Source organism: Kockovaella imperatae (assembly GCF_002102565.1).
Source record: "Kockovaella imperatae strain NRRL Y-17943 chromosome Unknown BD324scaffold_7, whole genome shotgun sequence".
NCBI classification, from domain to species: Eukaryota; Fungi; Basidiomycota; class Tremellomycetes; order Tremellales; family Cuniculitremaceae; genus Kockovaella; species Kockovaella imperatae.
Window position 1 is genome coordinate 878,961 of NW_019028947.1, and position 21,110 is coordinate 900,070.

General features: G+C 52.9%; 12 protein-coding genes across 12 annotated transcripts; 5 read left to right on the forward strand and 7 right to left on the reverse strand.

Moving 5' to 3' along the window:
• Window positions 1-3: 3 nt before the first annotated feature.
• BD324DRAFT_627816 (Rrp15p-domain-containing protein) lies at window positions 4-1,281 on the reverse strand. The gene is made up of 3 exons (XM_022016043.1): window positions 915-1,281; window positions 490-858; window positions 4-392 (listed from the first exon to the last, which is right to left on the reverse strand). The coding sequence occupies exons 1-3, from the start codon at window positions 1,228-1,230 to the stop codon at window positions 193-195; spliced, it is 885 nt and encodes a 294-aa protein (XP_021871018.1). The 5' UTR covers window positions 1,231-1,281; the 3' UTR covers window positions 4-192.
• A 526-nt stretch (window positions 1,282-1,807) lies between these two features.
• On the reverse strand, window positions 1,808-3,592 carry BD324DRAFT_651423 (PUA-like domain-containing protein; the record flags this gene model as incomplete). The annotated part of the gene is made up of 3 exons (XM_022018333.1): window positions 1,808-1,921; window positions 1,962-2,316; window positions 2,364-3,592. The coding sequence occupies 3 exons, from the start codon at window positions 3,590-3,592 to the stop codon at window positions 1,808-1,810; spliced, it is 1,698 nt and encodes a 565-aa protein (XP_021871019.1).
• Window positions 3,593-3,678: 86 nt separating this feature from the next.
• On the reverse strand, window positions 3,679-4,779 carry BD324DRAFT_651424 (hypothetical protein; the record flags this gene model as incomplete). The annotated part of the gene is made up of 1 exon (XM_022018334.1): window positions 3,679-4,779. The coding sequence occupies one exon, from the start codon at window positions 4,777-4,779 to the stop codon at window positions 3,679-3,681; it is 1,101 nt and encodes a 366-aa protein (XP_021871020.1).
• Window positions 4,780-5,197: 418 nt separating this feature from the next.
• On the reverse strand, window positions 5,198-5,444 carry BD324DRAFT_627822 (hypothetical protein). Its single transcript, XM_022016044.1, has one exon. The coding sequence runs from the start codon at window positions 5,382-5,384 to the stop codon at window positions 5,214-5,216; it is 171 nt and encodes a 56-aa protein (XP_021871021.1). The 5' UTR covers window positions 5,385-5,444; the 3' UTR covers window positions 5,198-5,213.
• A 232-nt stretch (window positions 5,445-5,676) lies between these two features.
• Window positions 5,677-8,010, forward strand: BD324DRAFT_656707 (putative cytochrome b2, mitochondrial precursor (L-lactate ferricytochrome C oxidoreductase)). The gene is made up of 13 exons (XM_022018847.1): window positions 5,677-5,906; window positions 5,945-6,112; window positions 6,157-6,242; window positions 6,292-6,539; window positions 6,580-6,594; window positions 6,642-6,853; window positions 6,894-6,968; window positions 7,009-7,143; window positions 7,182-7,307; window positions 7,344-7,436; window positions 7,476-7,504; window positions 7,544-7,755; window positions 7,807-8,010. Exons 1-13 carry the CDS (start codon window positions 5,754-5,756, stop codon window positions 7,941-7,943), a joined length of 1,689 nt encoding a protein of 562 aa, XP_021871022.1. The 5' UTR covers window positions 5,677-5,753; the 3' UTR covers window positions 7,944-8,010.
• A 1-nt stretch (window position 8,011) lies between these two features.
• Window positions 8,012-8,831, reverse strand: BD324DRAFT_627825 (hypothetical protein). Its single transcript, XM_022016045.1, has 3 exons — window positions 8,512-8,831; window positions 8,247-8,452; window positions 8,012-8,187 (listed from the first exon to the last, which is right to left on the reverse strand). Exons 1-3 carry the CDS (start codon window positions 8,797-8,799, stop codon window positions 8,028-8,030), a joined length of 654 nt encoding a protein of 217 aa, XP_021871023.1. The 5' UTR covers window positions 8,800-8,831; the 3' UTR covers window positions 8,012-8,027.
• Window positions 8,832-9,836: 1,005 nt separating this feature from the next.
• On the forward strand, window positions 9,837-11,895 carry BD324DRAFT_627826 (putative autophagy protein). The gene is made up of 6 exons (XM_022016046.1): window positions 9,837-10,152; window positions 10,191-10,369; window positions 10,403-10,590; window positions 10,627-10,924; window positions 10,960-11,501; window positions 11,549-11,895. Exons 1-6 carry the CDS (start codon window positions 9,906-9,908, stop codon window positions 11,805-11,807), a joined length of 1,713 nt encoding a protein of 570 aa, XP_021871024.1. The 5' UTR covers window positions 9,837-9,905; the 3' UTR covers window positions 11,808-11,895.
• Window positions 11,896-12,049: 154 nt separating this feature from the next.
• BD324DRAFT_627828 (putative transketolase) lies at window positions 12,050-14,449 on the forward strand. Its single transcript, XM_022016047.1, has 12 exons — window positions 12,050-12,081; window positions 12,120-12,233; window positions 12,270-12,352; window positions 12,388-12,816; window positions 12,853-13,077; window positions 13,114-13,374; window positions 13,411-13,623; window positions 13,658-13,739; window positions 13,782-13,795; window positions 13,830-14,187; window positions 14,222-14,304; window positions 14,341-14,449. The coding sequence occupies exons 1-12, from the start codon at window positions 12,070-12,072 to the stop codon at window positions 14,408-14,410; spliced, it is 1,944 nt and encodes a 647-aa protein (XP_021871025.1). The 5' UTR covers window positions 12,050-12,069; the 3' UTR covers window positions 14,411-14,449.
• A 19-nt stretch (window positions 14,450-14,468) lies between these two features.
• On the forward strand, window positions 14,469-15,710 carry BD324DRAFT_627833 (NADP-dependent oxidoreductase domain-containing protein). Its single transcript, XM_022016048.1, has 6 exons — window positions 14,469-14,603; window positions 14,642-14,805; window positions 14,843-14,857; window positions 14,896-15,156; window positions 15,194-15,558; window positions 15,593-15,710. Exons 1-6 carry the CDS (start codon window positions 14,548-14,550, stop codon window positions 15,644-15,646), a joined length of 915 nt encoding a protein of 304 aa, XP_021871026.1. The 5' UTR covers window positions 14,469-14,547; the 3' UTR covers window positions 15,647-15,710.
• Window positions 15,711-15,734: 24 nt separating this feature from the next.
• BD324DRAFT_651430 (RTA1 like protein-domain-containing protein) lies at window positions 15,735-16,787 on the reverse strand (the record flags this gene model as incomplete). The annotated part of the gene is made up of 3 exons (XM_022018335.1): window positions 15,735-16,602; window positions 16,638-16,737; window positions 16,775-16,787. 3 exons carry the CDS (start codon window positions 16,785-16,787, stop codon window positions 15,735-15,737), a joined length of 981 nt encoding a protein of 326 aa, XP_021871027.1.
• A 215-nt stretch (window positions 16,788-17,002) lies between these two features.
• Window positions 17,003-18,016, reverse strand: BD324DRAFT_580340 (NADP-dependent oxidoreductase domain-containing protein; the record flags this gene model as incomplete). The annotated part of the gene is made up of 4 exons (XM_022013435.1): window positions 17,003-17,219; window positions 17,256-17,525; window positions 17,563-17,830; window positions 17,872-18,016. The coding sequence occupies 4 exons, from the start codon at window positions 18,014-18,016 to the stop codon at window positions 17,003-17,005; spliced, it is 900 nt and encodes a 299-aa protein (XP_021871028.1).
• A 209-nt stretch (window positions 18,017-18,225) lies between these two features.
• Window positions 18,226-20,644, forward strand: BD324DRAFT_651432 (mitochondrial carrier domain-containing protein; the record flags this gene model as incomplete). The annotated part of the gene is made up of 12 exons (XM_022018336.1): window positions 18,226-18,339; window positions 18,380-18,479; window positions 18,513-18,630; window positions 18,665-18,829; window positions 18,865-19,242; window positions 19,281-19,428; window positions 19,464-19,837; window positions 19,874-20,160; window positions 20,198-20,271; window positions 20,307-20,415; window positions 20,454-20,586; window positions 20,623-20,644. The coding sequence occupies 12 exons, from the start codon at window positions 18,226-18,228 to the stop codon at window positions 20,642-20,644; spliced, it is 2,022 nt and encodes a 673-aa protein (XP_021871029.1).
• Between the last annotated feature and the right edge of the window lie 466 nt (window positions 20,645-21,110).

Here is a 21,110-nt window from a genome sequence, read left to right on the forward strand (position 1 = left end):
GTGGCGCCGAAGTATAATAAACCTGGATCCCGGCACAAGGCGTCTATCTGTATGACAACAATTGCTACCGGGTGTCTGAAAAGATAGCTGCAGCTACAGTACGTCTGTCTGTTGTGAAGTGCTGCATGGACACTGGTCTGCTCTGCCCTGCCCATTACCATGACTCTCACCCACACGCACACATGCACCAGCTCATCCATTCCTGACCATGTCCAAGAAGCTCTCACTCGTCAACCCTTTGCCTTCTCCAATCTTGCCCCCTCGTCCCAACACATTGTCCTTTTCCTTCCTTCTCCCCTTGTCCTCCTTGACACCTGCTTTCGCTGCGAGTGTCAAAGGCGCTGATTCGGAAGCTTTGGAAGCGGCCAGGATGGCGTTAAACAGTTTGATCACTACAGCAAGGGGGGGAGGGGCAGAAAAGCACATGCGTCAGCGAGATCCGAAGGACAGCGCAGATCCTGGCTCTGCTCGAGCCTCGACGTGACTCACCACCCTTTTGTGCTACCTTTCTCAAACCCTTTTCGAACTCCATACCGCCTGTTCCATCCGCTGCTGTCCACCCTTCCACCACATCCCTCACTCTGGCTCTGTCCTCTTTCTCCTCTTTCTCCTGTTTGACTTTCCTTGCGGCTCTACGTTCAAGCGAAAGAGTAGCTTTAGAAGGCGGAAGCTTGATATGAGATAACGAAAGGATAGGATTGGCTTTCGGGGTCGATTTGACACTGATCGATGATGGTTGCTTTGTGGACGGCTTGGAGTCCTCAATCGTGGCTCTGCTCCGTTTGGAAGGGCCTGGTTCGGACAACAGCGACGTAAGAGTCGATCCGAATGTCTCGGCGGAAGTGGGACCCTTCTTTTCTGCAACGAGATAGTCGATCAGCTGCAGCCAATACTGAAGATCTCTCGATACCTACTTTTGATGGGCCTTGACCCCTTGTCACTTTTTGACCTGCTGATCTCCTCGTCCGTATCTAACTCCTCACTCTCGTCGAACTCATCTCCAGACTCATCCATGCCATCGGAGGCCTCGTCCTCCTCTTCGTCGTCCTCGTCGTCCTCATTGTTCCTCGCTCGCTTGACGGGAATGGATTGACGGAGTTTTGGCGCTCCAGCTTTTCCTTTGCCTTTGTCCGTCAGGGCAAGAATGCTGCGATCCGGCGCCTGAGCCTTCGTCACCGAATGGCTGGCTGATCCTGACGGCTTCTTCAGGATGGACTTGGGTTTGCTCATGGTAAGGGGAGGTGAGAGGTTGAGAAGACTGGCGCAAAAGTTACACGAACGCTTTTGAAATTTTTCAAACTCTCCGATTTTCCGGAATATGACTTGTTGTCGACGTGAACGGAGCTGAGCTGAGCAGACTGAATGATACATGGCTGCATAGCCGTCCTAAAAACGTTTCAAGCTACATGATGACGGAGCTATTCTGCCCCGCCTGAGGCCGATCTAGCCCAATTCCGTCTCAACGTCCAAACAGTCTCATTAAAGTCCCGAGATAGCTACGTTCACTGTCGGTGTGATTTGGGCGAGGGGGAGTATTTTGATGATTTGCCGAACAGCAGGGCAGACCAGGATCGACGAGATGGACAGGCATGGCCACAAAAGGTGAAGAATGCACAGAAAAAGCATAGAGGTCAACCTCTAACGCGAGAGAAAAGGTAGTCAGCCAACGACACACCTGGGCAAGGGGTCAGCGGGGGTGGTTTGAGACGAACGATATTCAGCTTACCCGCTTGAAAACCTGCAGGAAGGAAGCAATGAAAAGAAGAAGGCACGGTCAGTATGACATTCGTTTTGCGCTTACATTGACTCACCACCAAGAAGATCGAAGCGATTCGACCCAATGAACGATCAACTTCAGCCTCAATCTTGGCGATCGGATCGGCAGAAGCTTTGCCTTTTCGTACTCGTCAATCGGCATGACCTGGAGACCATCAGCGGCGTCCAGGATGCGCCCTACTCACCAAAGCCATCCAGTAGGAAAATTCGCTAGGATCCGTCGGCATTGTCCCGTAAGTGTTGTTCAGTCGCTGAAGTAGCCAAGGGGCTGAACCACTCCTGAGTTGATCGATGAATGATCGACAGATTGTCATGTATTCTTCGGTCGACCTCGTCTCATCGTCTATAGCGCTTTGAGTCAATGGAGGCATAGGAATGGCTCCTCCACTGCTTGCAAGACCGAATGCGGGTGTAGTCGTGGGTCCGCCGGCATCGAGAATCGCATCTGTAGCGAGGCCGAGGGCAGTGTGATCTTCTGAGGAGCTGGCCAGAGAGGATTGTTCCAGAGCCAGTTCCTCTGCAGGAGTAATGTCATCAATCCTGAAGACGAGGTCAGCAAATGTCCATTAGATATAATCTTTACTCACCTCTCGATTCGACCAACAGTATACCCATCCAAATTACCCTTTTCCAACAGTTTGAAACGGTACGATCCGACTGTCTCCACCATGCTACGACCATCAGGCAGCATTTGTACGCTCTGAATCTCCAGCATTGTACCATACTCCATGACGCCCTGCGTACCCGGTTGACCGGTTCCATGTGATGGGAGAACCATGCCGAACCGAGGGGATGACGATTCGATACACCGTCGGATCATCAACCGATATCTCGGTTCAAAGACGTGTAGAATGGTCGGCATACCTGGGAAAGCGAGCGTACAAACAAAGATTGGCGTATCGAGCAGCGCATCACGCTCTTCGCGTTCGATAGCGAGTTGTCTTTCGGCGTATGCGTCTTTGAAGACTGTCTTGATGACAGCAAGGAGGACCCGATTGACGCTGTGATCCTGGAAGAATGCGAATCCAGGCAAGTCTTGTCGACAGACGGGACACCGATTGGAGTGATCCAGAGACCGCGAGAGACACTTGTAACAGAATGAATGTTGACAAGGCGTGGTGACCGGATCAAACAGCATCATGGCGCACACATCGCATTCAATGACGCTTTGGAGATCTCGGCGGAACGGCCATTCGTCTGGTGATCCAACTGGACGAAGCGCTCCTCGTTGGCGTTTGTTTCGATGAGAAGATGATGTCCCGCTAGGTTGACCCAAATTTGACATGTCTCGGGATAGGGATGTGTGCATCGCGGCAGATCCAGATGGGCCAGCTTCAGCCTCACTATCATCGCTATCATCTTCATACTCTGCATGTGACCGGTGCGAGGATCGATCGTACGCGTCCTCGGAAAAAGGCGTCTTGAGCTCGGTTTTCACGAGATTGAGTATCTTGTCCACGGTGATATCGAGCAGCAGGGTGTTGGGTTCCATCCGAATCGGAATTTCAGCCGTGTACGCCGGTAGTGCCGATGGAGGAGGATAATACAAAACACCGGACGCCAATGTCTCGGCTGGAGAGCCCGATGATCGGGAACGGTTTGAATCATCCGATCTGACAGATACATCGGATCGGAGGATCGTATCGGCCGCGATGGGACTGTATCGTTTACAGGTCGGTATGGGGCACATGACGCTTGACCAGTGATTGAGGCGTTGTTGATGTTGACGCTGCTGGGCGGCGTAGATCTCATGCGGGAGATCGGAGATGGACTCGAGGGGCGGCACGGCTGGGAAGTGAATATGAGAGGACGACATGGTATGTCCGCAGGGGAGCGTGACAGGATGGTGGAGCGTGGGCGATTGGCCATCGGACGGCGAACACAAAGGGCTAGGGTGGACAATCAGTATCTGGTACGAAGAGGCAAATGCAAAACTCGCCAGCTCAATATCCTTTGCAATGTCTCCAAAGTCGAATGTCGTGCTGCACGACGCCTCTCGCGTTCTGACATGAGATCGTCTCCGTCTGATTCTGTCGTCTGTTGCACACCTGATGTAGAGGCCACAAGCTCTGCTGATTGCAGCGATCCTCTTGCAGAAGGCGATATTTTCGTTTCCACACTGAATCGACGGACGGGCGAACCTGGTGTAGGCACGATGTCTTGAATCTGAGGAGGGAATGCTCCTACCGTGACATCGACTGCGCCGATCGGCGTTGCTGGGGTCAACGAACGAGACACTTGAGGTTCGTGAGACATAGCACGACGGATTATGGGTCGGGACGATCGATTGGCAGCAGGTTTCGGAGAGGTTGATGGGGAAGATGATGCAGCGATCTGATTCTTGATCCTATCACGAGCATCGAAGGCTGGGCGACGAAGGTCTAGAGAAGCGGCTGGGAGACCAGGGGGAATGTGTGTATTGGAAGGCTCGTCATGACACGCTGATTGATCGGGTATCGATCGTTGCCTCCTTCGCCTTCTCCGACTTGATCCACCTTCCACACCACTGTTTGCCCCTTCGTCCTCCGATAACCATCGATTTCTCTCTTCATCTTGTCCTGTGAGTGGCGAGACACGATGTACATGATGTCGATCTTGTAATCTCATCGGGACATTGGGTGTGGGTACCCAAACCCGGCGAGAGTAGGAAGAAGCGGTACTGGAAGTGGAGAGAGGTGTCTGTGGTGGATCGGTAGGCGGGACTGGCGTGGATGACAGGGCAGGTGTGTGTGAAGAGGAAGCACTCGACGGGGGAGGAGGTGTGGATCTGGGTTGTAGACGATTTAAGGATGATGATCGAGTCGGTGAATGGACCGTCGAATAAGCTGGAGGAGGAGGAGGAATGCCACCATTTTGTCGACGATGTTGTCCTCCTGCTGTATGAGGCGCAGTTGACATGGATCCAGATCCTGCTCCTATCGAAGGTGTAGACACCGATGCATGTTGAAATGAGGCCAAAGGTGTAGAAGAGATGGACAGAGTCGGTGATGCCGGGGTGGACATGACGTTTGGCCCAAAAAAGTCTGCAGAGATCGAAGCCGGGTCTTTGATTTGTGTGTTGGCAGGTTTAGTAAGAGAGGGGGGGGATTGGGCCACTCAGGCAAGGGTCCACTGCGTGATCATGTATGATGTGTGTCTGTAGCTAAACACATCGAGGACCAGTGTGATTGGTATGCCAGCGATGGTCGATGGTCAAGAAGACAAGCAGCAGTAGCAGCAGAAGGAAAGATGAAGAATAATAACTAACTGATTAATAGAGAATAATAATAAAATTCACGATGATCACAGACTCCTCCCTGCCTCAACTCCTAAAATTGCACCCACCCGCAGGAGCAGAGATCGGTGTCAAATGGCAGCCCTCAACATACAATGTATGCATACACATTTGGACAGGAGCTCCAGGATTCACACGCACCCTCTTGACGAGCTCCTTCGACCTATGTACGTTCACTACGACTGCATAACTCATCAAAGATAAATCGGCGATCCCCTCGCTCCCGATCTCTCATATAATAGCTATAAAGGGGGGATATATAAATAACGTCATCCACCATTTCGATTAGCAGCAGCCCAGGTTTGTATAAACCAAAATCATCAACGTATACCATGTACTGGCTCTCGTTCCATGGATGTGTCGGATCTACATCACACTCTGAGATATGTGTAAGAGCATACATTCAGTCGCTCGCATACTTTGTAATGGGTTAGACCACAAAAATCGTTTTGATCACTCGGGGTTCCAGTGGAATGGTATGGTGCATTCTCCGATCGATCACCGCTAGAGTGCCACATTTAGAGGTCCGCTGATACGGTGATCATGCCAGTTCTGACGTGGCATTATTCTGTTCGAAGCGGACGGACCGGACCGGAGTCTCCGCATACATGCATCTCTGCCTCAAAAGTTGTTGCAGCTCTACATACCACAGCGTCCTGCTCGCAGAACAGGTCCTCGGAGTCGTCACAACCCACCGCTTGTCATGTCACTCCGCTCAACTGCTTTCAAGCTCACTAGACTCACCGCTCGTCAGGTCCCTCGCCGAACAATTCCAAGTCGGCCATTGACCAACTCGTCATCCTCTTTCAGCGTCAATGCTGCAGCTACGGTAGCGGTCGGAGCTGCTGCATTGCTTGTGAGCATCTTCAACAGCTGCTCTGTTGACATTCTTAGACCATCGCATACACCTCCCGCACTGTACTTCTGGAAGACAAAGACAAGGGATTGTCGTCACGGGTCGATCATCTGCCAGGGACCAAACAACCTGGTGGTCAGAAGCTCATCAGCTTTCAAGAAGTCGCAAAGCACACGTCAAGTGATGATTGCTGGGTCATCATAGAGGTGAGTTCCGAGATCTGCCAAAGTATTCTCACTGACATCCTCAGGGCAAAATATACAACGTCACTGACTTCCTCGAACAACACCCAGGCGGTGCAGGCGTTATCCTCCAAAATGCAGGGAAAGATGCGACGTGGGTGTGACACTGGCGATACCTTTCTTGGCTGACACGAGAACGCCAGGAAGATCTTTCAACCATTGCACCCACCCGACGCGTTAGACCAACTCGATCCGTCCGCTTACCTTGGACCGGTGGATCCGACCACAGTGCCTAAGCCAGAGAAGACTGAGCCGACAGAGGAGGAGAAGCGGATAGAAGAGGCAAGGAAGAAGCTACCACCGGCAGAGTCTATGCTTCTCATCGATGACTTTGAGCGATGGGCAGAAAAGGTCATGAGCACGACGGCCTGGGCGTATTATAAGAGTGCAGGTGGGTCATAGTCCGAAGTGCAGCACTGATTCCTCTCCAGCGGATCGTGAAATAAGTGAGCGGCTAAGGGCATTCTATGGGCATCGCTGAGTCTTTCAACAGCTGCTGAGGAGAACGTCGATGCGTTCAGGCGATACTTCTTCCGTCCGCGCATCTTGTCAGGCGTCGGAGCAGGATCCACAGAAGCCACGTTCATGGGCCTCAAGTCGACCATTCCCATCTTCATTTCTCCCGCTGCCATGGCCAAGTTGGGTCATCCATTAGGCGAAGTCAATTTGACTAAAGGCGCAGGAGAGTGCGGAATCATTCAGGGAGTGAGTCACTACATAGCCTCGCATAGCTAACGTACACCAGATCTCCATCAATGCCAGTTGTGGTTTGGACGAGATAATGAATGCCAGGAAAGACGGACAGAAGGTCATGTTTCAGGTAGGTTGGAATCCTCGTATCATTGCTTATGGTCACCAAGATCTACCTCAATAAGGATCGTAAAGCTTCAGAAGCCCTATTGAAAAAGGTGACGGATCTCGGAGCGTCCGCTATCATCTTCACGGTCGATGCGGCGTGGCCGTCTAAACGGACCATGGACGACAGGGCAAAGAAAGTGAGCTTGAAATGTTTGCATTCAGCTGAACGTCTCAGGCCCAGCTCGATGTGCCTGCTGGTAATGCCTCGTCTGGTTCGTCGAAAGCGCCGTTAGGCGTCAGTAAAGCCATCAGTGGCTACCAGGATCGAGATCTTACGTGGAGCGACATCCCTTTTATCAAGGTGAGAGAGTGCCTGAACTCATCGCTGAGGGTGTAGAAACACACGAATCTCCCCATCATCGTCAAGGGAGTCCAGTGCGTGGAGGATGTTGAGGAATGCGTCAAGGCCGGCGTCCAGGGAGTCATCATTGTGAGTGGATAGTCACGGGCAGTTCTCACTCGTTCTCAGTCCAATCACGGTGGTCGACAATGTGACTAGTGAGTTGACGAGTTTTGCCATGCGACTGATACGGTCAGTGCCCCCGCACCTATTGACGTCCTGTATGAGCTGAGGGCGAACCGCCCTGACTTGTTTGACAAAATTGAAGTCATGATGGACGGAGGTGTCAGATCAGGAGCAGACGTTGTAAAAGCCTTGGCACTGGGTGCCAAAGCCGTCGGATTGGGCAGGCCGTTCTTGTATGCCAATGGCACACATGGACAAGAAGGAGTCGAGAGGGTTTGCGAGAGTGAGCAACGATGCTCGCCTCGAGAGCCGTCGCTGAATCAGCATTCATCAGTTCTCGAGGAGGAGATCACCAATACGATGCGGAATTGCGGTGCAAAGACCATTGCGGATCTGAAACCTGAAATGGTTGGGCCTGCAGGACCATGGGTCAAGGGGAACATGTCACCGTGGCGAGAGGCAAAGTTGTAACGATAGAGCATGCGTCGGGTCGCTTTGAACCAAATACCAGGAGCCGAGACCGTTGCCGCAACGCATGATCCACACGCACATGCATCATCTGCCCTCGGGTGGAGCTGGACCCAGCAATGAGAAAGCAAAGAAACCTATTCCAACGATTGCCAGCCAATACTTTTGGAAGAATGTCTTTTCGGGTTCCGGCTCTTTGACTTTACCAGTGGCTTTGTCGAGTGACGGTGGTGGAGAGAGAGACGGTCTGATGAGCGGGAGATAAGCGGATTTCTCGGAACTGTACATGTAGTTGAGATCTCTCACCCCTGAACCTTGGTCGGCAAATTGATCTCGACGCCTGTTGCGATGCCTCCTGGCAGAGTCAAGCGGTCTCCTGCAGCGTACCAGCCCTTCGGGCATTCTCCAGAAGCTGGGATGTTGGCCAATTTGAGATTGAGTGATTGAGGTGGTGATTCAGGATCTGGAAGGCTCAGGGAAAAAGTGTAGACCTGCGGAGCGGACGTGTAGCACTGAGAGTGAAGGATGAGCAAAAGTGTCATTGATGCCAGACAAGCTGCAGCTGTCTCACCGACTTAGTCGAAGTCATCAACATGTCTTCTCCCACTTTCAATCCCAGCTGGTACGTTCCCGCTCCATCGTCGGTCAGTGGCGCTCTGGAGCCAAACGGCTCGAACCGTCCTACTGGCTGTTGATCAAAGTCTAGAGTGATATCGCCGTAGGGCTCAAATTCAGGGACAGAGGCCGCAGAAGAAGGGATGAAGCGGTGGTAGAGAGGATAAGAGGAGGAGGAAGCAGCAGATGCGCGAGTGGTCAGCATCACGCCCGTAAGGGCGTGAAGGGCGAGGAGGGCACGCATGGTAGTGTGCGTCTAGGACCAATAGAACTCATTGCGCCTGATTTCCCATCTGTGCATTCAGAGACAAGGTCGAAGGTAAGTAGACTGAACTCACGTGGATACCACGTGGCTCTCACCCTGGCCTTGTAATTCTGAACACATTATTATCATCACACGCTTATTAACTTGGTGGAAAATATTGTAGGTTTATCACGACGGCATATGCACGAGGGTGGAAGACAGATGCTTGACGCAGCTCTAGGGTCGCGTTTTTCAGACAATATGGAAGGTTTGATGAATGTGATGAATCTGGCGGTGAGCTTCGGAAATAGCATTATTCTGGCGCAGACATAACACTGGGAGCCCATCATCCTGAAGATCCTTATCACGAAGTCGGCCCGGTTTCCCCGATGCATTGTCCACAACCACGAAGAAGCACAAGTTTAGACGTCTTGCATACCCGCGCCAAGCCAGTGATCGGTTGTCTGACAAGCTTGTTCGGGATAGAGGAGCATTCTTTGTACCCTGAGAAGGGTCGCATTTGACTCCGGGCGCAGGACATCGTTACTGCCTCTCTGTGATCAGATCAGAGAGCCCTCAATTCAGGTTGTGGAGGGTTGTCCGTCCTGGGTTGTGGCAGCCGGGCATTGTGATACTGTACATCCAGTTGCTTTTCGCCACTCTTGTCACACCCACGCCACAGATCTCGGATCCATGCTGCCGGATCCGATCACAGGTTCTTTGCCCAACTCTCCAACATTCGCATACGCCCGGAAACTCCCTGGGACCCCTACGTGGTCCACTGTCGGGGGACGCGGTGATTTGACCGATTCTCGGTGTAAGTGGCGCTCCCCCGTTGGCCCCTTCGCCACCCCCCCGCGGCCCTCCCCCCCCGCCAAGCCTGCGGAATTGCCAAATGAAATTAGGTCAGAGTGGGGGAAATGAGGACAATCGCTGAAAGAGCCAAGCGGTGTTGGGGAAGCGGGTATCCTCAAATTAGCCTGGTGCAGAGACCTGACTCCATCGTTCCGTTCTCAATTTCCGCATCAGTGGGGTACCGCAATATGCATGGTTTATAAAGGGTTGATGACCCCAGAGTGCCCCGGCATCCTGTAGCGTACACCGCCATGTCCGGTCAACCATATGCAGAGCCCGCTGCCGCGGCTCCTGTCCTCGAAGCCACTGGCGAATCGAAAATCGATGAGAAACACCTTGAGCACGATGTCAACGCCCTGAGTGTAGACAAGAACGACATTATTGTCGACGGATCTCGCAGCGCCGGTTTGGCCGTCATCGAGCAGATCCAAGTAATCCCCAAGACGGGAAAGCGAATTCCTACGAGCCGATGGGAGTATATTACGTTCTGTCTATATTGTGAGCGAGCCATCATTCTCGCCGTGCCTAAAACGCAGACTTCGCCAACAATGGTGCACCCATCGGCGGAAATGGAGGAGCCTTGCGTCAGGCTCTGCTGTCTCAGGCAAACCCATCTGGCATAGTCCACTGGGGTGGACAGGTCCTAACGTTGAATGCTCTTTTGCTCGATATTAGCGGAATATTATTTGCAGTGCAAGCTTTCATCCTCCTCTTCGTGAGTGACACGTCGAATTACGGCTGACTGCAGATTGGTCCATTTGCCGATTATGGTCGATGGCGAGGATACATTCTGACGGTCGCCCAAGTCATTTTGTGGATCATGCAATTCTCTCTCGTCGGGATTCACAAGCCGAGTCAGTGGCAGATTGCCAACGGCATCTACATCGTCGGTAGTTTGGCCGCAAACATCTCCGTTGCCTTTTATCAGGCCACATTGTGAGTCCGCCTAATATTTTAGAGGCTGAGTCTCAGCCCCGCTCTCGTCCGCGATTTACCCAAGATCATCCAGTCAGAGAATGAGGTTAGACAAGGTTTGAAGTCCCCCGAGGAGCACGAGAGACTGGACCAATACGAGCGAGCACAGCTCTACAACATGAGCAACATCACCGGGTCCGCGCTTGTCGTGGTCACGTACGCTATCTCAATCGGTATCTCTTACGCTCTCGGCTACGGGTCCGATGCCACTCTGATTCACTCGTACAACATCCTGCTGGCATACTTTGGTGCCATTACAGTCCTCTGTACTCTTCCGTTCTTGATCCTCCAAAAGGTATGTGTACAGTAGAGATCAAACTGACTTTGTAGCACCGCCCTGGACAAGCTCTGCCAGAAGGGGTTTCGTTTTGGACCGCCGGACCGAGACAAGTCTGGTCCGCCACGAAGCACGCTCGTCATCTCAAACACTGCATGCTCTACCTCGTCGCCTGGTGCTGTCTTCAGGAATCCTGGGGAACATGGTACACCATTGTTGGTATCCTGCAAAACGAAGTCATCGACTACTCGCCGCTCAAGCTCAATGCCCTCTCCATGGTGGCGGATCTGGGTGGCGGCTCGGGAACCGTCATGATGTATCTTTTGCAGAAGAGATATCGATTTTCTATTCAAACGGCTCTGCGCTATGGTGCAATCATGACCGTCCTCCCATGTCTATACGGTGGAATCGGCATGTTTACGCATGCCTTTGGCTTCCATCACTCATGGGAATTTTGGATTGCTAGCTCCTGGAATTTCATGACAGGATGTTGGGGAGCTTATTCTGTCAGCATGATTTCCGAAGTCGTGCCCGCTCCCAAGCTCATGCTGTTCTTTGCGATGTTCAATATCTGGGGGAAGACCAGCGGGTTTCTGTCAGTGCATCCTCTCGCATCGTCCCGTGGTCGCTGACTTGACGTAGGGGTCCATTTATCACATCCGCAATCATAGAAAGAGCTCACGGTAACACAAACGCGGCATTCTGGTTTTTATTCGCTCTCGGTACAATCGGCGTTACCGTCTTGTGGCAGGTTAATACCGACCAGGCTAAACTGGACAATGCCGCATACCTGGAAAGAGAAGCGCAAGAAATGTATTCTCAAGAACAACGAAGACAAGGGGCCGAATTCATTGCCACGGGAGACGAAGAGTTTGCCGCACAACACAAGGCTCAACCTTGATATTCAATACCCTCAGGACCTCTTCAAGCGGTGAACAGACCCGTGGGAAGCCTCGTGTGCAGTCCACTCGTACATTGTAGCACAGAATGTATCGTTGAAGACGAAGAGTATCGGAAATGTTAAAGGTCAATGAGGTGCCACAAAGACGAGGTGCCACCGAGTTCTTGATCTTGGGGGGAGGGTCGAATAATTTACCCTCGATACCCTATCCACCCCTCCGTCATCATCATCATACCTGTTCTGACATATACTCACATTCACCATGTCCTACAACGTGAGCAGACTTGGCCATCCCCACCTGACTCGTCTCAGAAAGTTCAAGACTACGATTTTGAAAAGTTCCCCATCGACTTGAAGGCGTATAAGCCTCTTGCCCTGGACCCGTCCAAGGATAAGAAGCTGTCTGCGGAACAGAAGGCTCACCTGGTGAGCTTCCTCTATGTGAACGGCGCTGACCATCAGCAAGCCAACATCCAGCTCTTACGAGACACCATCATCTTCTTCACTGCCACCGGCGCTGCGCGAGGCGCTGCTGGACACTCTGGGTGAGACCGAAGCCGGAACTCGCACTGACAATCAGTGGACCTTATGACACTGTCCCAGAAGTAGCCATTCTGCTCTCATTCCTTGCTGGAGATAAAGATGGATCCAAGTTCTACGACACCTTTTTCGACGAAGCTGGTCACCGTGTTGCTACTCAATACCTTCTGTCCGCCCTCGATGGGGCGATTCCTGTAGAGCAGCTGCTGCATTACCGAGCTGCCAACTCAAAGCTTCCCGGTCACCCAGAGCTCGGCTTGACACCCGGTGTCAAGTTCTCCTCCGGTCGATTAGGACACATGTGGCCTTTGGTCAATGGTGTCGCTATGGGAAACCCTGACAAGGTCGTTTTCTGTCTCGGCTCGGATGGTTCAGAACAGGAAGGAGATGATTCCGAGGCTGCCCGTCTCGCCGTCGCCAAGAATCTCAACGTCAAGCTCTTTATCGACGATAACAATGTGACCATTGCGTGAGTGAACTAACGTCCACCAATATTGACGTATAGTGGACATCCCTCCGACTACCTCAAAGGGTACAGTGTCAAAACCACTTTGGAGGGACACGGGATGAAGGTCCTAGAGGTGGACGGAGAGGATCTTGACGCTCTGTATCCCGCCATGGTCGAAGCCGTGACCACACATGGACCATTCGCCGTCGTAGCCAAGCGAAAGATGGCCGTCGGCATCCCCGACCTCGAGGGCAGTCCTCACGCCCACGATGTGATCAAAGTGTGAGTCGCGCATGACCGACGTTGCTCATCGCTCAGGGAACCCGCGATCAAGTATCTCGACAGTAAGGGCCACAAGAAATGCGCAGCCATTCTTCGCGCCATCAAGCCCACCGAGAGCTCGGACATCCTGCTTGGCAGTACTAAGGAACGCGGCGCCGTCCGAGTCCAATTCGGCGAGGCGGTCAGCACTGTGCTCGACAAGTCTGGCAAGGATGAGAATGCCAAGCGGGTTTGCGTCATTGACTCGGATCTCGAGGGATCGACTGGGCTGAGCGTCATTCACAAGAAGCATCCTGAGTGAGGAAATTGATCCCGGCTCTCGGCTGACTTCAGGGTATTTGTCTCGAGTGGAATTATGGAGAGAGGCAACTTTTCAGCTGCGGCCGGTTTCGGAGCGTACAATGATTACCGTCAGGGCGTCTTCAGTACCTTTTCCGCCTTCTCCGAAATGATCATCTCCGAACTCACCATGGCCCGTCTCAACTTTGCGAACGTGCTCACCCACTTTTCGCACTCGGGTGTGGACGAAATGGCCGACAATACTTGGTAAGACAGCCCGAGCTTACGTCACTGACGCCAGTCACTTTGGTATCAATCAATTCTTCCTGGACAATGGACTGGAGGATAGCTACGAGACCAAGTTGTACTTCCCAGCTGATGCAGTGAGTTGAGCGAGGCGCGACGCGACGCGAGCTGACCAGCAGGACCAAATGGACGCGTATGTCAGACGCGTGTATACTGCTGACATTTAGCATCATTGACAAAGTCTTCTATGACAAGGGCATCCGATTCGTCTTTTCTACCCGAGCCAAGGTGCCTTGGATTCTCAAAGAAGACGGATCCAAATTCTTCTCTGGCGACTACAAGTTTGTTCCCGGAAAGGACGAGGTGATCCGGAAGGGTACCGCAGGTTACATTGTCTCGTATGGAGACATGCTCTACCGATCCTTGGACGCCGTTGAGCGGCTAAAGAAGGAAGGTGTTGATGTAGGACTGATCAACAAGAGCACTCTCAACGTTGTCGATGAGCAGATCATCAAAGAAATTGGATCATCGCCATTCGTCCTTGTCGTTGAGAGCTTGAACCAACGAACCGGACTGGGAAGCAAAGTGGGTTAGGCTAGAGGACTTGGCTGATGAGCAGTACGGTACTTGGCTCCTTGAGCGAGACCTGCACCCGCGATACGGCTACATGGGTACAAACAAGGAGGGTTGTGGCGGATTAGGGTGAGCGTCTAGGTGGTCTGTATACTGACATCGCAGCGAGCAAATTCCGTACCAAGGGCTGGCTCCGGGAGATATCTTGTTGAAGGCCAAGCAGTTGATGAAGTGAAAAGGGTTATCGTAGACGAATGCATCGAGATGACGAATATTTCTCGCCTAAGGGGTATCCGACCTCCACCTCCACCTGAAGACGAAAAGAAAAGCCAAGAGCCCCACTCGTCCTACTCTTGACATTGACCATCCAACATGGTGCGAACTATCAAGCTCAACGATGGGACTTCGATCCCTGCCCTGGGCTGGGGGTATGTTGAAGGCTACCGGCTCGTGCTGACAGCCTTAGCAACATGGGAGGCTCTGCGAAAGCCATAAACGCCGGCGCGGCTGCCGTGAAGGCTGGGATAGTCCACATTGACAGTGCACAGATCTATGGCACTGAGCGAGAGGTCATTCAGGCAATTGAAAAGGCTGGACACAAGCGTGATGATATCTATGTCACCACGAAGAGTGAGCCCGTGCTAGATTGGCTGCCGCTGACCTGCAGTTTTCAGTTTCAACAGTGAGTTACCCAACAATCTTTCCCCCACTCACGTCCAGAAAACCCCATTTCTGCCGATGACATTCGGGCCTCTGTCCAAGGTTCTCTGGACCGCCTCGGCTTCGTCCCAAACTTGGTGCTTATTCACAACCCATTCATTCCGACCAAAGCCGGCATGTCGTTAGGCGAGTTCTGGGGCCATCTTGAAGCTCTGGTCGAGGACGGTACCCTCAAGGGGTGCTCCATCGGTCTTTCCAACTTCAGACCCGTAGACATTGAGGAGATTGTCAAGGTGGCCAAGATCAAGCCAGTGGTCAATCGTGAGTCGATCCTACCGACTCTCTCTGACATTCTCAGAAATCGAGTGCCATCCATATGTCTTGGCCCATATTCAACCCGTCTTGGACATCCAGACCAAACACGGAATTGTGACCCAGTCCTACGCCGCGTTGACACCTGTCCACTCGCATCCTACAGGAGGGCCTCTGAAGCCAATCCTCACCAAGCTTGCCGAAAAGCTCAGCAAGGAGAGCGGCGTGGAGATTGACGCTGCTGGTGTTCTCATTCTCTGGACGGTCTGCAAAGGGTTCGTGTGTGTCACGAGCTCGGGCAACGAGGAGAGGATTCGCAACATGGCCGCGACGGAAAAAGTCAGGGATCTAACCAAGGAAGAGATTGAGGAGATTGATCGGGTCGGCCAGAAGGTTCACTTCAGGCAATGGGTGGGTGCCCTTAAAGGCGAGGCTGACAAGACAGGATGAGCACATGACGACAGACTTTCCCGACCCCAAGCTGCCATCAGACGCGTAGCCATGCATCATCATAAGGCAATTACATACACAATGCAAGCACTCATACCGATCCCTCACTTCCCTGAGGCCTCTCTCGCTGCTGTGGGCTAACCTCGCTCATGATTCTCCCAAAACTGAGCCTCCTTGTCCCGCCCTGCAATCAAACCTGCGATGTCGAACGGGTCGATGATGGTCAACAGAAAGTGTCGTTTGTCCTGAATGCCGGGTCCCTCAACCTCTGTTGCTCCATCCCGGTCAAGGTAGATCTTGTTGCTCTCCGGGAGATATCGCATGGGATGGAATGCGTTAAGTATGACCGAGTTGATGAGCATAACCGAAGCTTCAAACACCCAGAAAAACCACTCGTTGGTGAACATGGCGGAGAGCTGGGACTGCTCGTTGACTTGACCTGAATAGAGCAGGTGGATCGAACGGGTTGAAGCAAAGTATTCGACGATGCGATAGATCGTGCGGACGCTAATGAGTGTACAGCTGACATAGAGCACTCGAATAGGCTTGAGAAGTTTGGGACGCATGAGACTTTCGTGCGAAACGCGACGATGATAAACCGCCGTCAAGGCGATAAAGCAAACCATACAGACCAGCTGGGTGATCAGGGCGGCTTTGAGCAAGGCCTCTCCTACTCTGCGGGTGGAAGCCGAGTCACGACTGCTTATTCTCGATGCCCCGTTACCGGTGAGGGCGCCCACAACCAGGTCAAAGCCGAGGAAGGTCGTCACTACACGCCCTGGGTGTATCGGGGACAGGTAGGGCACGTAATAGAGGATTCGACCGAGGATGATGAAGTTGGCCCCCTCATACACAGGTGGAGCGAGAAGAAGCAGTACGTTCTCAGCGATGAAAAGGGAGGTGTTGTCATAGTTCCAAGCGCAGATGGCACGGAGGGTGAAGCCGGTAGTGAACAGGATGGGTGCCCAGACCAGAAGAAAGGTCACCTTGAATGACTTGAACCGGCTGGCGTCAATGCCTCAACGGTGCTTGACACTTACATGCACTCGTAGAGGTGGACCAGACCAGAACAGAAGAACAAGACAGCAAAGGCGATGGGCGCGCCCTGATTTGGTGAGTACCAGAAGAGACTTCCTTCGGCTACAGCGTGAGCCAGTATTCGTGGTCAAGCACGCACCGTAGGGGGCCATGATGAGCTTGGATGTTGCAGAGGCAGCTAGCGAACGGATAAGTAGATAATGGAGGTGAGACGAGCGACCGTCGCCGCGACTCGCTCAAGAGGAACGCCTCACGCAGATCACGAGGAGGGAAACCCGAAGAGTAATTAGTAATTGGTCCGATATGGTCATTGGACCCGGAATTCCTAATCAGTGGCTGATGCATGCTCATGTTTGCAACATCAAACTTAGAGGCCCAACAGTCTCAGAGCAGCATACACTGCAGCTCCAGCCAAGACCACACGACCCACAGTGCGAGCCTTTTTGACCATCACTTGCTTTTGTTCACCTTTTTTACCAGCTTTGTCCAGCTCGGCAATGTCATCCTCGCTGAGGGTGATGTCCCCTGCGGCGAGGTATCCCTCCAAGCGCTCCTTGGTTCGCGAGGTGGTGAGGACGACCGCCCTGACTTGTCAGCAAGTCTCCCATAGACTGACTCACTTCTTGGCACTGGCCCAAGCGATCAAGACCTGCTCAGGCTTGACTCCGTGTTTCTCGGCAATCTTGTTGAGGGGCTTGTCGACGGGTCCTCCGGGCTGACTGGTCAAGGGGAAGAGAGCCGAGTAAGCTTCAGTCACAATGTGCTGAGCAGCATGGAACTCGAGCAATGGCTCGGTCCTTCCAATGACGTAAGGATGGAGGAGGATCTGGTTGACGACGGGCTTGATGGAGCAGCTGGCGAGGAGAGTCTGCAGGTCTTCGACGGAGAAGCTAACAGTCAGCGAAAAAGATGGACTACTAGACTCACTTGGACACTCCAATGGACTTGACTTTACCTTCACGGTATAGATCTTCCATCTGCTTCCAAGATCCGGGAATGTCACCCTGACAGAGTCGAGGGCTGTGGATGAGGTAGAGGTCGAGGTACTCTACGCCCAACTTCTCCAGAGATTCTTCACAAGATTGCTTTGGTTGCTTTCCATCGACTCCACTCCACTTGGTGGTCAGCCAAAAGTCCTTGCGAGCGAGTCCTTGCTCCTTGATAGCCTGTCCGACCTCTTCCTCATTTCGATAAGCTGCAAATTGTCAGCCTGATGTCAGCCCGATCTCGACTCACCTTGGGCGGTATCGATGTGATCGAAGCCAACATCCACGGCCTGATCGACCTGACTGGCACAATTCTCCTTGGGGATCTTCCAGGTACCAAATCCGATAGTGGGCAGATATCTGCCGTCGTTGAGCTGAACTGGCTTGAATGGCATTGTGGAGTGTGTCGTAGGCGTAAGTACGATGTGCGATGGGATGTACACCGAATTTGAGGGTCATCCTCATGTCCTCCCTCCACCCAAACCTCCACCCCACCCGCAAACAGCAATAGCGGCGATGTCCGACGGGAAATCAGCCGATGCCGATCATGACCGTGTGTCACTGAGATCCTCTCCATACTGTCAATCTTCCTCTTCAAGCAGCCATGGAGTCCCTCGTAGACGTAGTGACCACAGTCTTCCAGGCTACCGTAGCCGGAGCAGTCGTCTTCACAGCAGGTTACGCCAATAATGAGGAGCGAGCCACGGCGATCCAAAAGGTGAGCCGCCTTTTATTCGGAGATCCGCTGACGGTGCCAGGCGGCGAGCCCTCTATCGCGTCGCATCTTTTTGCCTTGCTTGGTCTTTCTCACCTTGGCTGGTTCCACGTACCTCACATGGTTCCGCATCCTGCAGATCGGTGAGCAGATTCCTCGAGCTCAGCTTACAACAGTCTGGCCTGTGCTCGTCGTCAATATTACCTCGCACATCGCGTCTGTCCTCTTTGGCCTTCTTGTGAATCGGTTCTCTAGTGCGCCGGCCTGGCTTCTGGACAATGTCCTCTATAACAAGTGAGACTATGGACGGGCAAATCGCTCACGTCAGTGTCTCCTCTTACCCTCTGCTCATCGTCCAAGTCCTTGGCTTTATTTCGAGCGGAGATGCCGGTCTGAACCACCTCGTGTGGCATACCATGGACTCTACCAGTGACATCGTCTCACATGCCGTTCTGTACATCGTGATCAATCTCCTAGTGGTCGAGATCGCCCGGTGAGTGTACCCGTAACCCCTCCCGCTGACGCTAGATTTGTGCTCGTCCTCATCATTCCTCGACCCACACCTAAGCCACAGCCTCCTGCTGACGATGAATCCGAAGTGGAGCCCATCGACGCGGAGGAAGCTACTGAACGAACCCCCTTGGTCAGACCATCAGACACCAAGCCTGCTTCCAAGATCTCTCGAGCGAGCTTGCTCTCCCCGCTCGTCATCGCGTCGGTCTTTGGACTGGTCATCGGTCTCATTAAGCCAGTGCAGAGGGCCATTTTCGGCCTCTCCATCGAGCAGACTCGAGGCAATTGGGCGTGGCGCTCGTTCGGCTCAGGTCTTCAGGTCCTAGCTTTAGCGTTTGTCGCTATCGATATTGTTGGACAAGGAGCTGCTGTTAAAGCTGGGGAAGTCCATCGGTGGGTTCTGCACCGCGACCCTAAGCTGACCAGGGCAGAACTGAGGAGAGGATTCCACCTACACTAGGAAATGTCCTGACCGTCGTCCTCTGGCGATATGGTGTGGTTCCTGCCATTGTGATACCAATGATCCGAGCTTTCCAGAAGATCCCCTCCACCAAGGCTTACCTCCAGGATCCAGCTTTCGTGAGTGGGTGACGAGTGTCGAACTGACCCTCCAGGGCTTTGTTCTCTCCTTGACATCCTTTGCACCACCTCTGCCCGGTTCTCTCATGACCCCTTACTCCTCCTCGGTCCTGTTCTCGACCTTTTATACCTCCATCCTCGCGTCCGTCCCCATCGCCGCGGCGGTGGCCTTTGCCGGTCGAGGCGTATCTTATGAGCTCAACTTTGACATCGTTCGAGCTCTCAAGTCTGCCGGAGGCGGTGGACTGGCAGGAGCAGCGGCAATGGTCGTTCAGGTGCTAGCGTTAATGCCGCTACGAACTGTGATGAACTATCAATATCGCTATGGAGGTGGATTCAGAGACAGCGTCAAACATCTCTGGGGAGACGGAGGATTCAAGCGATTCTACGCCGGACTCGGAGCAGCCATGTAAGCCAATGTCAAAGCATCTCGGCTGAAAGTCAGTTTCCAAGGTCCTTTTTCCCGTTTCGGAGACACTGCGGCCAATGCCGGTATTCTCGCCTTGCTCGACTCGCTGACTTGGCCTGTGCTCGTCAAGACTGTCGCTGGATCTGTGGCGGCTGCTTGTTTCCGGATGGTGTTAACGCCCATCGATACGCTCAAGACGACCCAACAGACCAAGGGCGGCAAAGCTGGTCTCAAATTGCTTCGCGATAGAGTCAAGGAGAAGGGCATCGGCTGTTTGTGGTACGGCGCCTTGGCCACGGCTGCAGCGACATTTGTCGGAAACTGTGAGTGCGTTGTGTGACCAGTCACTGACTCGTCCAGATCCATGGTTCGGTACTTACAATTTTCTTCAAGAGGCTTTGCCCGTGGCGCACACCATCGTGCAAAAGCTCTTCGTACGTCGTCCTCAAGGACACGGCTGACGTTGCAGCGTCAAGCATTCATCGGCTTTGTCGCATCCGTCGTTTCTGACACTGTTAGCAACTCGTTACGAGTCGTCAAGACCTATCGACAAGTACACGAAGGTGACGTCCCGTACAGTGAGTCACAGCGCCAGAGACTCTGCTGATGGTGACAGTGACCGCCGCCAAGGAGATTGTCGCATCTGAGGGTCTCATTGGGCTCTTTGGCCGTGGATTGAGGACGAGAATTTTGACCAACGGTCTTCAAGGACTTTTGTTCAGTGTTCTATGGAAATTATTCGGCGACCTGTAAGTGACGCCGTCTGGATCTTCTGACGCCGGTAGCATTGCCAACCACGGCAAGTAAGAAGATGTCTTGATGCATCAGATAGCTGTCCGCGCGGTACTCTGAGGGCGTGTATCGATAATCTCAAGCGGGCGACTTGTATACAGCCAACTTGAGTGGATGACCGGGTGCTGTTTGAATCCGCATTCTATTCAATCTGAGACTCGCGGTCCGGCTGCGATGACTCTTGTTGGCCCTTGTGCAGCCCGAAACAATCTATGAAGCAGCAGCAGGCTGTTTCTTGAATGCTGTAGTCCCCATGACGGTGACAGTTCAACAGGGCCTGGTCTAATCAGCAGCGCAGCACGCTCATGAGCCGAACTAGTGTTCCTCCGGCAAAGCCAAATACATTATCCCACGCCGGCATTGTCAGCCTAAGTACAACTTGAACAGATCCTCAAACGTCTATTGCCGAGACTTGCGGAGTGAAAACAAGCCCCTTGATTTGGTTGACTTTGGCGTCAGCATGATTCCTAGGGGCCATGAG

Bases quoted from the DNA above. Each gene is read 5' to 3' on its own strand.
- BD324DRAFT_627816 (XM_022016043.1), bottom strand. From the start codon at position 1,230: ATGAGCAAACCCAAGTCCATCCTGAAGAAGCCGTCAGGATCAGCCAGC. The intron at 859-914 runs GTAGGTATCGAG...ATCTCGTTGCAG, and splicing joins GGGGTCAAGGCCCATCAAAA to AAAAGAAGGGTCCCACTTCC. The intron at 393-489 runs GTGAGTCACGTC...CCCTTGCTGTAG, and splicing joins AAAGGTAGCACAAAAGGGTG to TGATCAAACTGTTTAACGCC.
- BD324DRAFT_627822 (XM_022016044.1), bottom strand. From the start codon at position 5,384: ATGGTATACGTTGATGATTTTGGTTTATACAAACCTGGGCTGCTGCTA.
- BD324DRAFT_656707 (XM_022018847.1), top strand. From the start codon at position 5,754: ATGTCACTCCGCTCAACTGCTTTCAAGCTCACTAGACTCACCGCTCGT. The intron at 5,907-5,944 runs GTGAGCATCTTC...TGACATTCTTAG, and splicing joins TCGGAGCTGCTGCATTGCTT to ACCATCGCATACACCTCCCG. The intron at 7,505-7,543 runs GTGAGTTGACGA...TGATACGGTCAG, and splicing joins GGTGGTCGACAATGTGACTA to TGCCCCCGCACCTATTGACG.
- BD324DRAFT_627825 (XM_022016045.1), bottom strand. From the start codon at position 8,799: ATGCGTGCCCTCCTCGCCCTTCACGCCCTTACGGGCGTGATGCTGACC. The intron at 8,453-8,511 runs GTGAGACAGCTG...CTTCACTCTCAG, and splicing joins TGATGACTTCGACTAAGTCG to TGCTACACGTCCGCTCCGCA. The intron at 8,188-8,246 runs GTGAGAGATCTC...CCCGCTCATCAG, and splicing joins TTGCCGACCAAGGTTCAGGG to ACCGTCTCTCTCTCCACCAC.
- BD324DRAFT_627826 (XM_022016046.1), top strand. From the start codon at position 9,906: ATGTCCGGTCAACCATATGCAGAGCCCGCTGCCGCGGCTCCTGTCCTC. The intron at 10,153-10,190 runs GTGAGCGAGCCA...CCTAAAACGCAG, and splicing joins TATTACGTTCTGTCTATATT to ACTTCGCCAACAATGGTGCA. The intron at 11,502-11,548 runs GTCAGTGCATCC...GACTTGACGTAG, and splicing joins GGGAAGACCAGCGGGTTTCT to GGGTCCATTTATCACATCCG.
- BD324DRAFT_627828 (XM_022016047.1), top strand. The intron at 13,375-13,410 runs GTGAGGAAATTG...GGCTGACTTCAG, and splicing joins ATTCACAAGAAGCATCCTGA to GGTATTTGTCTCGAGTGGAA. The intron at 14,188-14,221 runs GTGGGTTAGGCT...GCTGATGAGCAG, and splicing joins GAACCGGACTGGGAAGCAAA to TACGGTACTTGGCTCCTTGA.
- BD324DRAFT_627833 (XM_022016048.1), top strand. From the start codon at position 14,548: ATGGTGCGAACTATCAAGCTCAACGATGGGACTTCGATCCCTGCCCTG. The intron at 14,604-14,641 runs GTATGTTGAAGG...TGACAGCCTTAG, and splicing joins ATCCCTGCCCTGGGCTGGGG to CAACATGGGAGGCTCTGCGA. The intron at 15,157-15,193 runs GTGAGTCGATCC...TGACATTCTCAG, and splicing joins GATCAAGCCAGTGGTCAATC to AAATCGAGTGCCATCCATAT.